General features: G+C 39.8%; 1 protein-coding gene across 1 annotated transcript in view; it reads right to left on the bottom strand.

The window, feature by feature from the left end:
• The window catches only part of SH3TC2 (SH3 domain and tetratricopeptide repeats 2), a 64,447-nt gene extending 53,710 nt beyond the window's left edge, over positions 1 to 10,737 (bottom strand). The window contains exons 1-2 of the mRNA XM_075209622.1: positions 10,581 to 10,737; positions 3,093 to 3,188 (exon numbers count right to left, since the gene is read on the bottom strand). Coding sequence (XP_075065723.1) covers positions 3,093 to 3,188; positions 10,581 to 10,722 — 238 coding nt within the window. The 5' untranslated portion in view covers positions 10,723 to 10,737. The remainder of the gene's footprint in view (positions 1 to 3,092; positions 3,189 to 10,580) is intronic.
• Positions 10,738 to 15,682: the final 4,945 nt, after the last annotated feature.

Below are 15,682 nucleotides of genomic sequence, written 5' to 3'. Positions count from 1 at the left end.
CCCTGTACATGCTTCAGAGGATGGAGGAACAGCGCAAAGCCATCCAAGCATATTGCACAAGTCATGACATTGGGAAAGGAGGGGGGATGTATTTCACTCTTGCACAGTGGGGAATCCTTTCAGTGCTGTGCAAGGTGCTGAAACCATTTGAAGTTGTGACATGTGAGGTCAGTGCAGACTCTGCTAGTTTGAGCCAAGTCATTCCTTTAATTAGACTATTGGAAAAGCAGCTTGAGAAAATGAAGGAGGAGCTGAAAGCAAGCAATTCAGCAAAGTATGTTGGCCTTGTCGATCAAGTACTTAATTCGCTTCACAATGATCCTCGAGTTATTAAGATCTTGAACTCGGATCAGTACGTTTTGGCCACTGTGCTTGATCCAAGGTTTAAAACCTACATTGAGTCTTTACTTGTAAATGAGCGAGATGTGAACTTTTGCAAGGAGCTATTGCTCAGCAAATTGGCCGCTGAACTGGGCCTCGGCTTGACGACGTGTCCTCCTTCACTTTCTCAAGCTGTTGCTCGTAAAAAATTAAATTTCCAAAAAAGAAGCAGGGAAGACACAGGGGGCAGACGAGAACAATTTAACATCTGGGCTGGTTTGAAGGATTTTTCAAAAAAATGTGTCACTTTGCCCATAAGTCCATCCAATATGAGTATAAACATGCAAAGGATGGTGGAGGATTACTTTCAAGAGGTAGTTGATATGGAAATGTCAGACAGTCCCTTTCCTTACTGGGAAGAAAAGCAGGCCATTTGGAAACCCATGTACAAACTTGCTTTGCAATACCTAAGCTGCCCACCCTCCAGTGTGTACTCTGAACGAGTGTTCAGCACAGCAGGGAACTTAGTCAGTGATCGCCGTAGAAGGTTACTTCCCAAAAATGTGGAGAAAATGATGTTTATAAAAATGAACTACATCTTCCACGAGGAAGGCCTTCACCATCCAAGACATCCAAGCACTGACTGTTCTCTAATGGCGGATTCAAGCGGCGATGAATTGATAGTCTGTGATGATGACGTACACACTGATGAGGGTGAGGATGAAGCTGAAGATGATGCCGATAACATCTTTTTAAAACTTTCTATGTAAGTGTAGGGTGCAATCTACCCCCAAAGAGGAAAGGGACTTGTGGCATTTCCATATCACATACCATCTTGAAAGGCTGCTGTTAGGGCAATTTATCCTTAAGGGTAGGGTGTCATAGACAGAGTGACCCTAAACTGGCTTTGTCCATTTTTCATAATATTGTACAGTCTATAATGGCTGAATTTTTTAGTATTTTATACAAGTGGAGGGGGGCCTAGAGAGACAGAAACCAAACTGGCTTTCTCCATGTCAATTAATATTGTACAGTCTATAATGGCTGAATTTTTTGGTATTTTATACAAGTGGAGGGGGGCCTAGAGAGACAGAGTGACCCCAAACTGTCTTTCTCCATGTCAATTAATATTGTACAGTCTATAATGGCTGAATTTTTTAGTATTTTATACAAGTGGAGGGGGGCCTAGAGAGACAGAAACCAAACTGGCTTTCTCCATGTCAATTAATATTGTACAGTCTATAATGGCTGAATTTTTTGCTATTTTATACAAGTGGAGGGGGGCCTTGAGAGACAGAAACCAAACTGGCTTTTTCCATTTCTTTACATATTTAACTATAAGTGTAGGGTGTAATATACATTCAAAGACGATGGCTGCATTGCCAATATGCATAGATGGAGAGGAAGACAATCTGTTTTGTGTGTAGAATAGGCCTACCAACGAAGAATTAAACTGTTTTTTTGGATGATTTATTACCTCAACAATTAGATTACTTGTCTCTAAAACAGTTGGAGCACTAAATTGGGTTAATTTAGGCCCAAAAACATGGATTTTCCCAAAAAATAGCAAAACAAAACCAAACAAAACCAAAACCAAAACCAAAACACGCAATGGCGGTTTTGCAAAACCAAAACCAAAACCAAAACACGACGGTAATCCAGATCCAAAACCGAATCCAAAACCAAAACACGGGGGTCAGTGACCATCTCTAGTAAATTCACCGATACATGTCATTCCTTTCAAATTCTTTTATACCCCTGCCCTGATTCGTACCTTTCAACAATAAGATCATGTAGCTGTTTTGAAAGCTTCTTGCAGACCATGGCTATTTCAGTAGGATGCCAAAAATCTGCAAAGAATTCCGACAGGAACCACTGATCTTTATATGAGGTTACTCACAATCGCTTTCATTGCTGGCAGGTGTATGCTAATTTCCTTTGAATGTGATTGGTTAACTCTGAACACACCTACAGCCCAGTTATGGAAGACTGTGAACACTGTGAAAATACCCTGTATTTTTTTGTTCACTTCTTTATCCTAAAAATTGTCTATTTGTTGTTCACTTGAATTTTTCTTGTTGCCAGGCACCATTAAAGGTTGAAATGATTTATCTTGATTTCAGGTTTTACATCACACACTGAAATTTTTCATAAGGATGTGTAGACATTTTATATCCACTGTAAATCTGATTTAAAGTATGAACAATTTGAGTTATAATTATTTGGTGTCTTGATAGTAAGTTGTGTTCAAGACAACAACAAACTCTGCAACCTTGAAAATGGCCTACCCGATTTTCGGGAGTCTCCCGGACATTCTGGGAGAGTTGACAAGTATGGTTTTAGAAAACTGTACAGTAGCAAACTATTATGTATTTAGTGCAAAAATTAGAAGTGTCAGTAATACGTAAGATATGGTTAGTGTAAAGAAGCTTTCAGAGTTATATTAACATGGATTTGTACATATACAGTATCTGTCTATATAATTTGACAATTGTTGTTCACTTACCTGCAGTCCATGTACAGAAGAGTTGTAACTGTGTAACACGATAAAGCTTAAGGCTTTTATTCCTGATATCTATACAAGTTCAATTTTCATACATGAAAACATTTTTAAATAATTTTCTAACTTCAGGGAATACCATGACGATCTTCCATCCACCTTAAATTTCCAGGTATACAACATTGCTGCTTATGTCTGCTAAAGCAACATAGAGCCTTTAAAGACAAAGCTCTGTTTCAATAATATTGTCTGCTTCTACACCAGCTATTACCAGTGATATATCCTTCTCCCACTCCAAGGGAGACAGAGTCCTTCCCCAGTGGGGTCTCGTCGGCCACAGAGACAAGCTCTGAATCCTCTGGGTCATCTACGGAGACAGAAAGCATGGAGAATCCTCATGCAAACGGAAATAAACATGGTAGAACCATCTATGTGAAAACTATACAAAGTTAATAATTATATTTGGAGATATGTCTCTGAAGATGAGCATAACCAGATGCACTAACTATACATTATGCTGTTTTTATACATTATTATCTTTTTCTTCTCCTTTGCTACTGTTCCTCATCAGTGTCTGTATTTACAAAGGACTGGGAAGAGACAGATTGAGCATTAAATTTAATAGTATAAAAAGGCAGTATTTGATTATTTAAAAAGACATCCCACTTTGGCAGTATATGGAGATGACAGTTCCACTATAAGACATCATACCAACTGAGGCCAATTCCTAGTACAATGTGTGAAAACAGGTCTGAAACATACTCTCCGATCCGAGAGACTTCCTGATCCTGCCTGTCCTTCATCTAAAGGGGGTGGGGCAGGAACTCGCTAACGTATTTCCTGTTATCATTGCCATGTCCACTACTACATGTTGATGCAATCAAATGATTGTGCAACAGAGGTGGGGCTACGCTGATGCACAAATCGCTTCATCTCGCCCTCCACACTTGCCCTTTGGTCCTCCCCTCTGGGATCTCACAGAGGAGAGGGCTCAAAAGTTGGCAAGTATGGTTTGAAAATGAAAGCTATTGTTCCAATCACCCCATAACCACATGCAATGATAATCATTTTCAGGAGCATTGTCTCTTCTGAACGAAACCTGCTCCATTAAATGCATTTACGCAAGTTAACTGCAGTAAGGTCAATGAAGTAACCTCCAATGGTCTCCTGAATGCAAGTAAAAACTGAATGTTAAACATGTTTTTCAGCACAAATCAAACACCACTTTGTCCCCGGGCTAAAATATAAGTTGTTCCTGCTAACATTGAGAAATACATAATGATGTATCTTAAATAGATACTATTTCATGCATAAACAATTTGTATTTGAGCTCTAGTTTTTTTCCATTATGTGACATAAATATACAGAAACATTAGAATCCTGGAAAATAACCTGTTCTGTTCCTTTTTACACGGTGCAGATCTTCCCTGCCTGTCTGTCATGTCCACAGAAACAAACTATTTTAAAGCTGTGTCACTGCTTTTGCATAGCCTGCTGGGCTTAAATATAACAAACAAAAAAAGGTCCTAATAAGACCTATCTAGATATGAAACATTATAATAACCTGCGTTTATTCAGTACTACTTAAATATAGAGGCTGGTATGTAATTTCCAAATTTCTCCACCTGAAATAACATTTTTTATCTAACATCACAAAATAGATGAAGGATCCCCACAAAATTGCAGGTGTCTCAGATATGAAACCCAAGAGTGGCCGCCGCACCTTCCCCTGTACATTTGGCCTCCTCATTTCTGCATTAGCCAGTAGGGCCACCCTCAAGAGGATATGTCCGTTACAGCTGTGAAAGCCCCGGACAGACCAGGGGGCTTGGACAGACCCCTTCGTCTGTCTAGGCCCCATGCTCTGTCCGTGCCCCCTAGTCTGACCCCTATCCCTGGGAGTCACCACATTGCGTCAACAACAATGTAAGTGATTTGGGGGCATATATGCTGATATGGGAGGGGAGGAGATTATGCATTGTGATGAGGGGTGGCATAACATTTACTGTGATGAGGGAGGGGGTGAGTACAGCAATGAGGGAGGGGACATTTATGACAAAGAGGAAGGGAGGGGGAAGGCTGCCAGGTTAATTAGCACAGGACCCCACAGTTTCTGTGGCAGCCCTTGTTACAAGTCCCCTTCCCCTACCCTCAGAAGTAATATTTTCCCCTCTCCTCTAAAGTAACACATTTCCCTCGGTCACCCCTGTAATAACACATACACATTACATCCTCACCTCTAACATCCCCTTCATCCTATAGTAACACATTTCTCCCCTCTCCTCCATCCATCTCTGTAGTAACACATCACAGCTGGCATCACCTCTGTAGCAGCACATCTTCCTCTCTCCCCCCTTGTAGCAGCACATCCTCCTCTCTCCCACCCTGTAGCAGCACATCCTCTCTCCTCCCTTGTAGCAGCACATCCTCTTCTCTCCCCCCTTGTAGCAGCACATCCTCCTCTCTCCTCCCTTGTAGCAGCACATCCTCTTATCTCCCCCCTTGTAGCTGCACATCTTCCTCTCTCCCCCCCCCCCTGTAGCAGTACATCCTCCTCTCTTCCTCCCTTGTAGCAGCACATCCTCCTCTCTCCCCCTTGTAGCAGCACATCCTCCTCTCTCCCACCTTGTAGCAGCACATCCTCCTCTCTCCCCCCTTGTAGCAGCACATCCTCCTCTCTCCCCCCTTGTAGCAGCACATCCTCCTCTCTCCCCCCTTGGAGCAGCACATCCTCCTCTCTCCCCCCTTGGAGCAGCACATCCTCCTCTCTCCCCCCTTGGAACAGCACTTCCTCCTCTCCCCCCCTTGTAGCAGCACATCCTCCTCTCTCCCACCTTGTAGCAGCACATCCTCCTCCCTCCCCCCTTGTAGCAGTACATCCTCCTCTCTTCCTCCCTTGTAGCAGCACATCCTCCTCTCTCCCACCTTGTAGCAGCACATCCTCCTCTCTCCCCCCTTGTAGCAGCACATCCTCCTCTCTCCCCCCTTGTAGCAGCACATCCTCCTCTCACCCCCCTTGTAGCAGCACATCCTCCTCTCTCCCCCCTTGTAGCAGCACATCCTCCTTTCTCCCCCCTTGTAGCAGCACATCCTCCTTTCTCCCCCCTTGTAGCAGCACATTCTTCCTTCTCCTTTCCTGTAACAACACATTACACATCCCCCTAGCCTGTAGCAACACATTCCTTACTTACCTGTACCCCCCCCCCCCCCCCCCTCCAGGCGGTGTAACAATAATGTCTGGTTGCGCTCGATTCTGAACAACAATTCAAACATCACAGATTTGCCTGCAAACCTCTATGGGGGTGCAAGGAAAATTCTGTGATGTTACATTAGCACAAAGTACGTTCCATGGAGTGCATTCTGAAGGCACTACACAGCACATAGCTGGGAACTGAATTACCACTTCAGTCTCTCTTGCCAGACTAAGCTCTGCAGTACAGGGACATTCGGGCAGCAAATCAGAAAAAAGCGCATGCAATCCGATTCGCTGTCAGTTTAACCTCACTGACGAATGAAAGGTCTCACTGTGGCAGTGGGGGTGAGGACAAGGAGAGTCACAGTGAAACGATACAATGCAGGACAGATATAGGATGACCCAAAACTACTAATACTATTGTACTAATTCTTTCCTGGTGTCCTGGGAAAGATAGGTATGTTGAGCTATAAATATAAATTGCAGCCAGACTTATTCCAATCTGTGAGGCTTGAAAATACATTTACAGTAAGGTCCCATAAAATATATAATGCACAACAGATTTTTCTCTATATGTGGTATGTATACAGGAACTTGCTTGTACTCAGTGCAAATTGTGGCTCTACAGTTATTGAGCGCTCACCCACAGCCCACTAGAAACAGACCAATTTATGGTAGACATGGTCATAGATGGACTTCAGTCCTTATGTTGGCCATTATACAAGATTTACTACAACGGTCTATGACTAAGCAGTATTTTAAAAGTATTGGATATGCTTACCTGGTAACTACATGATTTCAAAGGCATGCTTGAAAGAAGAATAAAGCACTGCATATTAATAAATGTTCATTTAATAAATTTTAACCAATCAGGGCTAACAAAAACAAATGTCTAAATGTATATTATGTTTGTAACCCCACTTTCTTTTTATTAAGGGGCATAGAATCCTCTATAAGTTGGTAGTTAATGCATTTCTTAGGCATTTGTTAGGTGGTGTTAAAAGCAAATAGTTTATAGTTCAATTTTGTTGGTTACACTTGCATTTTGCTTTAGGACAATTTAAATATTTTTGAAACTTTCTGATTTATCTTTGGGCTCCCTGGGTATAACATATCTAATTCCAGGTTAATCTACCCCACACAATGCAAATTAGCCCTCCCACAGCCTAACCTATCTAGTTGGACCTGTATGAGAGAGCACAGAAGGGAACGGGGAAGATAGTTTGGGAGTATGGAGGTGAGATGGTTGAAGGAAGAGATCAGTGATCAATTTCCCTGCTGCTTAGCGCATTCAATCTGCATCTGTATGGTTGACCTATGAAAGCTGTTAGGTGCTAAGAGTGGCAAATCATTCTGAGCTGTAATGATATCCAATGCTGGCTATTCATGTTGCCATGGTTTATGCAGGTGAATGACCTAATTGGGAGTTAATAATGGGCAGGGTATTCATACTGTGAAGGACAACTACAGTATCATAACGACTGGCATTAATTACATAACAGTAAAAACAAGTAAAAATGCATATTAAACAATTGTTATTAATGTCACTATACCCACTAGCATTTTAATTAACATTTCGATCTGCTTTTTCAGAACACATTGTATTCTGCCCACTTCTATTTACTACGGATAAATGCATTGCAAAAGCTTACAGTGAGCGCCAAATAGTAGAAAAACCTCTAGCAAAATATACATGACAAACGTGTTTACGTCTGACATGCATTGTCACTCTCATGTTAAAATGACGTAATGCAAAAAGGTACATGGCCTTACTGTTCATCCCCTTCCAGCGTCTTGCATTAATTGCTTAATTTCTGCTCTTTGGGAGCATTTATTAAAAGAGAATGGAGAAAGTGTTGCAGAAGAGGGTGGTACATGACTGGAAGGAAGCTCACTTGAAATCACATTGAATAGTGACAACATCAAAAATGGCAGTCATACATGCAGTGCTATAGAGAAAACAGGCATTTTAGTTCTTTTGGATGCCAGAAGCAATGATTATCATTCTAGAATACCAGTCATAGTTATGTTCTATCTAAGGGGTCTATTTTTGAAGTTGCCATGAGCCAATAATCGGGAGAAACCAACTGATTTCTTGGAGAGTGGCCATGGCAGCTTTTCTCTCAATTCATTAAGGGGTTACATCAGGACAAATCAGAGATTTCTCCTGATGTTAACTGCAGTCCCTGTAGACCTCTATGGGGACTGCAATGAGACCCAGGCCACAGACTTGAAAAGCTAACACCATCTGAGGATGGCATTAGCTTACTTTTTAATGGGGTCCAACAACGCCAGTGAGACTACTCTGTATACGTTGCTGGGTCCCATCACTGTGCGCATGTGCAGCCTTAGCCGCTTATATGCAACAGCTACAGAAGGTCACTTCCTCCTTTCACCGGAAACGTTAAGGATGCCGGTGAGAGGTTTTTTCCCTCGTTTAGAAGGGGGATTTCACGAGGGCTCACCAATGAGCCCTGGAATGGTGAGCAGTGGTGGTGGTGCTAACACAATTTTTTTCTACAAAATGATAGTTACTGCTGCCCATTAGCCACCATTGGTGAACAGACCCTTCAGTATCTTTACTGTCTGCTCTAATAGTGTATTTTACATCCACTGACTGATTTCCCTCATGATGTGCTATCACATTGAGTCATGTGACCCCCAAGTTGGAGGGGTCTATTGTTTAAGTATAAATGGACAAAATCGATTAAAGTTAAAAAACACTTCTTTTAGATTGGAAAACATGACTAAAGACACAGTAAGGTTTAAATGTTGCTAAAAATCCACACTTGGGGCTCAGGAAGCCTAATTAAAAAGGATTGCAGCGGAACTATGGCATCCCCTCTTCTGCTATCTCCATTTCAGGATGGCAATAGCTCGAAATATTCCATGTAAAAAAGCTTTAATATTCAGTGACAGACATTAAAATAATTTTTAAAATGATTATATATATATATATATATATATATATATATATATATATATATATATATATATACATATATATAATTATTTTTTTATATCGTGCAACTGAAAGTCCTGCTAGCTGGGTCACTGATTTGGTGGAGCAGTGAATCTATTACCGCTAACAGTCTGTATCGGTATTCATCTGCCATGGCGATATTCTCTTGGTAAATCATGGTGATAGAAGGTTTTTTATCACTGCAATAAGCGGCGATACAAAATCAGCTTTTTGCTGCATTATAATAGACAGGACAGTTAATGCAGCAATACAAATATTGCATAGCTGCCTACACAGGAATGTCCAGGAAACTCACAAATTTTTGGGAGCTCTCCAGAATCCTGCCTGCTTCTTCGGTGAATCGGGTGGTGGGCGGGGCTAATAGTGTGATCCTAGCTCTGCCCCCTGCTAGAATAGGCCACAATGTGTGTTGTATAGCAGAGTGTGGGCCCTAATGACACAATTTGCATGGCCATGCCTCCAATACACGGCCAACTTTGGAGATTTCCCAGAGGGTGATCTCCAAAGTTGGCCAGTATGAAATACTGCAGAGAGAGTTGTACTTTGCCATTTAACTGATCATGAGATACTTTTCTGCTAAATGGAATAAACCTTTTTCTATATAGAAGTATTCCTAAAATTACTTTCAATTTAGTGCTGCTGGCTGAAATGTTTAGATATGAAATAAGACAGCAGATATGCACATCTCATCTAAGCAGATACTATACCAAACTAAATTAATGCTTCTTTATACAATATTCTTTATGCACAAAAAACAACCCATGTGCTATGGTTAAGACGTTAGGGGTGTGTTAATCTGTATTAAGCAATGAAGGATATAAGAATTGCAGGGCATTATTACAGCTATTCACATTATCATTTATACTGATTTTTATTGACAGATACAGTCTACATAAAGCTGTCCTTTTTTATTTACACATCTAGTCTAACGATATAGATGGGCTAGTCTTTAATGTGTACATTGCAAGTGATTGCTGTACAGAAAAGGTAGTGGTGTATACAATCAGTGTGCCAGGGTAACCATGGGCCTGAGAGCAAAATAGCATACAGCATGTCATTAGTCATAAGCAGAACAGCAGATGCTACTCTGTGGTGCTCTTGCGATTTCATTTTTTTTGTATAGGGCATTAACATATAATCAAGCCATGTATATTTGTCAGTATATGGGCCAAGTATATCCACAAGTGTACTGTACTGTGATGTAATTTGACATAGACAACATGCATAAACTTATGTTAAACTCTGCAGTAGGCTTTGTTACTAAACATAAGCTGAAACATAGAATATACACACACATCCTAAATAGACATACGTTTAAGCATTGCATTACTCTATATGAAAGTAACGACATGTAATGTTACTATGGAGACATAAGAAAAATTCCTTGAATGATTGTCTGTAAAACATTACTGCACCAGCAAGAACAATCCAACCACTCGTTATATTGTGTACAGAATCTAGTGTATCTTATGTCAAGTAGAAACGTGTTCTGGTTGTCTAGAATGACACTATTCACAAACAATTACCAACATTAATTAAAAAAAAGATCTTAAAGTGCATATATATGCCAGATATTTACTTGCCTGATGCCATGGTTTCCACATCGGGACATCGTTCTTGTCGGTGTGGACTGCAGCTTTGCCAATGTGACCAGCCGGCCAGGAATCCGGAGTCTGTGCTGTCCACAGAGCCTCTACCTGCAGAGGACACTGAAGATTGTAGCATAAATTATATGGAATCCTTGGAATGAGTCGATAGATGGTAACATTGATGCAACATGCCAAAGTCAATTTAAATATAAATACTATATATACACAGTATTTATACTCTCAAACAGATCAATAACATTAGCAATATTGATCTGAGCCTGCAAAAGGGTTAAGCTTTGCTGCAGAAACTGTATTCGCAAGCATTATTGGCATTTTTCTTTCACTTCTATATCTGTCCCAATTTTCATCTATTTAAGGCTGGTATTTCAAGTAGATGGAGTGGGGGGGGGGCAATGTCAGTATCCATGGAGATATCGGTGTTGAGAAAAGGTGAGCCTTGTTTACTGTACAAACACGTCAGTGGGAAAGAAGAGAGAGAAAAAAAAGAGTTGTGGCTGAAAGAAAATAGAATTACACAAGAGATAAAAAAAAACAATCAGATAGCTCAGTGAGATTCTTGAGAATAAGGAAGAAGGGCAGAAAAATTCCAGAACATGCCACAGGAACTATACATGGAATCAGCGCAGTTCAAAATCTTAGCAGCTTCTTCTGTTGCTAAACAGATTGTGGGAGGAAAATTATCATGCAGGGGAACAATTGTACAGGAAACTGCCATCTATGAAGAAAACACTCTTGAGATTTGTGTGTTTATTTTAGGATTGTCTGTGAGGTTCCTGTTCCTGGGGTATATGAAAGTCAGGATGGAATCACATATTGTTTTCTAAATATACAATACACATGTTCTCTCAAAGCAAGGCTAGGCTGAGAGACCAAGATCCAGACAGAGCTGGTTACCTTGTTTTTTTTAGGTTGGACAAAAACTGGTGTACACACAGCAATAAACAGCAAGGCTGTGACGATTACTCTTATAGTTTAGTTATATAATGTTCTGTAGAGCAGAGGAGTGAGCTTTTGCTTTTAGTGATCAACTAAACTGATTCATGGACATGAATAGCAACAGTGAATCCTTTATGCTGTCATAAGGAATTAAAAGGGAACTCCTGACAATTTGTTTTAGAATCCAAAAGATAATAATAAAATGGTTTGCAAATTACTGCTAATAAACAACACCTATCACCTGCACGCAGTGGAGGCAGCAATTTTGGGGGATGAGCCAATGTTCATAAGATGTAATATATCAATTCAGGAGCCAGTGCTTCGTGAATAGTTGCCATGGTACCTCAGCAATGTCAGTGGTTCCTGAATGTTTGCAGATGATTGGAACCCTTTTAACTTTTCCAGCGCATTTTGGTGGAAGAATTAGCACATATTTGTAACCCATCTACTTGTACCGGCCAATATGTATGCAGTGAGTTTCAAAATATAGCAGTCAGAGCTGCAACATTCTCTCACCTGTTTATTATAGAATAGATCTTGTCTTATTTGTTATTTTCTTCTGCATTTTTTTTTTACATTATTGAAATAAATGTTGCTACATTCCGTTAAACAGTTATCACTTAGTCCCACAGGCAAGTTAATAAATGTAAATATTAATCTCTTTTTAACACTAAGGGGCATATTCAATTGTGCGTGGTTTCCACCGCGGAAAAACGATTACCGGTATTACAGTAATAGTAAGCCGGATTTCAGCTCGCAGCAGCGAGCTGAAATCCAGCTATAAAAGAGTACCGTAATACCGGTATTTACGCGCACTATTACCGTAATGACGGTAATAGTGCACGGGGCGCTTTACTTTTGGCTGTAACGCCAACAATTTAATATGCCCCTAAGAGCCATTTCACAAATGTATTTTGAAAATTCACCTTGTAAACGATACATATTAGTTACAATGGGTAAATATTTAAACGTTATGACTAATGTGCACATAACAATGCAATGCACATAATTATTATCCTCCTTTATTTACATAGCGTCAATCATATTACACAGCTTTGTACACTGAATATGTAATCATTCACATCAGCCCTGTCCCATTACTTGCAACCTAAATTCCCTAACACACACACACATGGTAGGGTCCATCTATTCAGAAGCCAATTAACCTACCAGTATATTTTAAGCTGTGGGAGGAAACCCCCACAAAAAGGGAGAAAATGCAAGCTGTACCCAGATAAGGTCCTGGTAGGAATTGAACTCATGACCTCAGAGCTGTGAGACAGCAATTTTAACGATTGTGCCACCTTGCTGCCCATATCTATGTGAATAAGATTTCTGTACTTGTCATTGTGGAATAAAATATGTATAGAATTGGGGTTAAAACTGAGTGAATGATGAGCATATGAAAGGAATCTAAAATACCATATAAACAAGTGAAAATTGTTTTGTACTACCTTATAATGAATTGTAGCATATAAACACAAAACATCCATAGATATCTATTTTGAAAATAAAGCAATAATTAATTTTTTATATTAAATAGCTTGAAAAGTTCAATGATATTTTAACGAGTAAGATTAAAATCACATTTTGAAAAAATTACCATTACTGAGCACCTGATTAGGCATGTAGACATGACCAATAATAAATAATCATATATCACAGCAAGGACCATAGCATAGTTGCCATAGTACATCTGGGAGATCATTATTGAGGTCTTATATTTTATTTAAAGTAGAACTCCGCTCCGAAAGAACTCTTCCCTGATGCTGCAGTTGTGTAAGTAACAATTGGAATTCAGGGTGTGGGGACCTTCATCTTTATACAATCCAGATGTAGAGCATCCTATGTGGAGTTCTCCTTTAATAGACTGGTTCCACTGTTGCCTTGTATGGCTAGTGTTAATGGGGATACATAATTCTGAAAAGATTTTGATTTTATATAGTATGGTCATATTATTGAAATAATGTGTTTCTTTCAACAGAATACATTCAATGCTTTGAGCTCTTTCCTGCAAGAAAGCCGCTCAGGACAGGTTGAATGTGCTTCTGAGTCCATTATAATAAGGAGGCATACTAATATAGCAATATTAACAGTTAAAAGGTTTCTCAGATTAAGTTACAAATGCATCATTTACCTACACAGGACACCTCACAAAAAGCACTTTCAGAATTCAATTTCATTAAAAAAAACTAATTAGGATAATAAATGTTTGTAGTACTTGTACATGTAATGCAGTAGCATTTTAGCTTTGTCTGAGTGTCCAGATGTCCAATATCCGGTCCTTCTAATGCTAAAGGGGAAAATACAGTGAGGTCAGCAGATTACAAGACTCCAGCTCTCTCCAATTAAACAGCACTTAACAATCACTTAAAAACTCAAAAGCAAAACTGCTCAAAAGCAAAACTGTAAGACTTTCAACTAACTGATTAACTCTTTTAGAGCTAAATATTAACATAGAAGCCTTATAATCAGCAAAGTGATGAAACATTTATTAATTACAAATAAAGAACACAAAATAATATGAATGGTATGCAAGTTTATTTGACACTATCCATTCTGTTTTCATTATTCTTACTGGACTGACCTGGGCACCTGAAGCATTTCCTCAACCAGGGGATCCCCAAACAGCAGCCCATTGGTATGAGGGTCTGTTACAACAGAGCAAGCACAATACCCTGCGTACAGAGCAGTGTCATGCCAAAGATGTGACAAGGTCCCAGCCCTTTGCACAATGCATCTTTTGACAGGACTGCACATCTGTGGGCTGGGGGAGGGGCTAGAATGGCAGAGGGCTTGAGATAGGAGAGTAAATGACTTTCTTCTGTACAGTACGAGTTCCTTGGCAACATGGCACACTTTACTTTTTGCTCCCACTGCCTACTACTTGCCATTCCTGGCATTCCCTCATTACTGCTGGCCTATTCATTTTGCACCCACCATACAAGTTTAGGGACTTAAATGTATCATTGCCTCACTTCAGCAGAAATAAATATTACTGTACTTATGTAAATGGAATTCACTGCACATACAGGTAGCTATTTGGCCATAATGTAAACGATATATATGTTACCTAGATAACATATATCACCTAAATAATGCATCAATACACATTTTTGCTACAAATATTGTTATAGTTGGGGTAGGGTATGTCCTATATCAACTTTACATTTCTGTGTAAAAATAAAGCTTTCAAGTATTTGTGTGCTAATTGAGAAAAAAGGCCAGTATTTTCCTTATGTACAAAATAATATACTAATTTACACCCCTTGTATTGCAACATGGTTTGTCCAGGATCAAATTTACTCCTTTTTTTGCCTTGCTCTTCTTAATGACTCAAGCCCTAAGTACCTAACTTTTTGGAAGACTTAATAGGCCTAAATCATAAAGAAGCATAAATAGCTTCTTTTTTTTTCATATTGTCCGCAAAATCAGTCTGCACATGCTCAGAACTGGATGATCTAGGAGCGCAAACAGCACTCACTACAGCCTATGATTTAGGAGATTCTACGGGGTGGGTGGATTCACATAGGGCATTCCTGTTTAGTCACGTCAAAGTCAACCTTCGATTTCAGCCGTGTGTCCAGCTCCAGCTAGGGGTTTAGTTGTAGTGCACAACACAGTGTAAAAATGAATAAATAATAATAAAAATAATAATAAAAAAAAACAGTGTTCCCCTCCTCCCCAACACAGATTAACTCTAGTGCTGCCAGCCTAGGCTGCTAGTACCATCAGGGGGGGACGGGGACACACCCCCTCCCCACCTCCCACCACCCCAGAGGGGAATCCACAGCATGTAGGGCACCAACAAAAAATGTAAATAAATCACACACCTTGTAAAAAAAAATATTTATCAAAAATAAATAAAACACGCCCACGTCGGTAATATTTACATACAAGTTCTTTATCTGTAAGGCATCCAAGCTTTAACCCAAATCCCTCCAAAAATAAGGGTCCGCAGCTATCCAAGTAAAAAAATTCAAATTCGAAGTTCAAATTATTAAACCATGTTAAAAAAAAAAAATCTTCTTTTCTTGCAGCTTGTAAAACCTAAATAATCCTCCAGAACATGCTTGGCAAAAAAAAACCTTCTCAGGCGAGGCATACGAGCTCCTACAGTCAAGAGCTGCCACCACATG

This window comes from Mixophyes fleayi, chromosome 4 (genome assembly GCF_038048845.1).
Source record: "Mixophyes fleayi isolate aMixFle1 chromosome 4, aMixFle1.hap1, whole genome shotgun sequence".
Classification (NCBI taxonomy): Eukaryota; Metazoa; Chordata; class Amphibia; order Anura; family Limnodynastidae; genus Mixophyes; species Mixophyes fleayi.
This window is presented reverse-complemented; position numbering and strand designations above follow the sequence as displayed.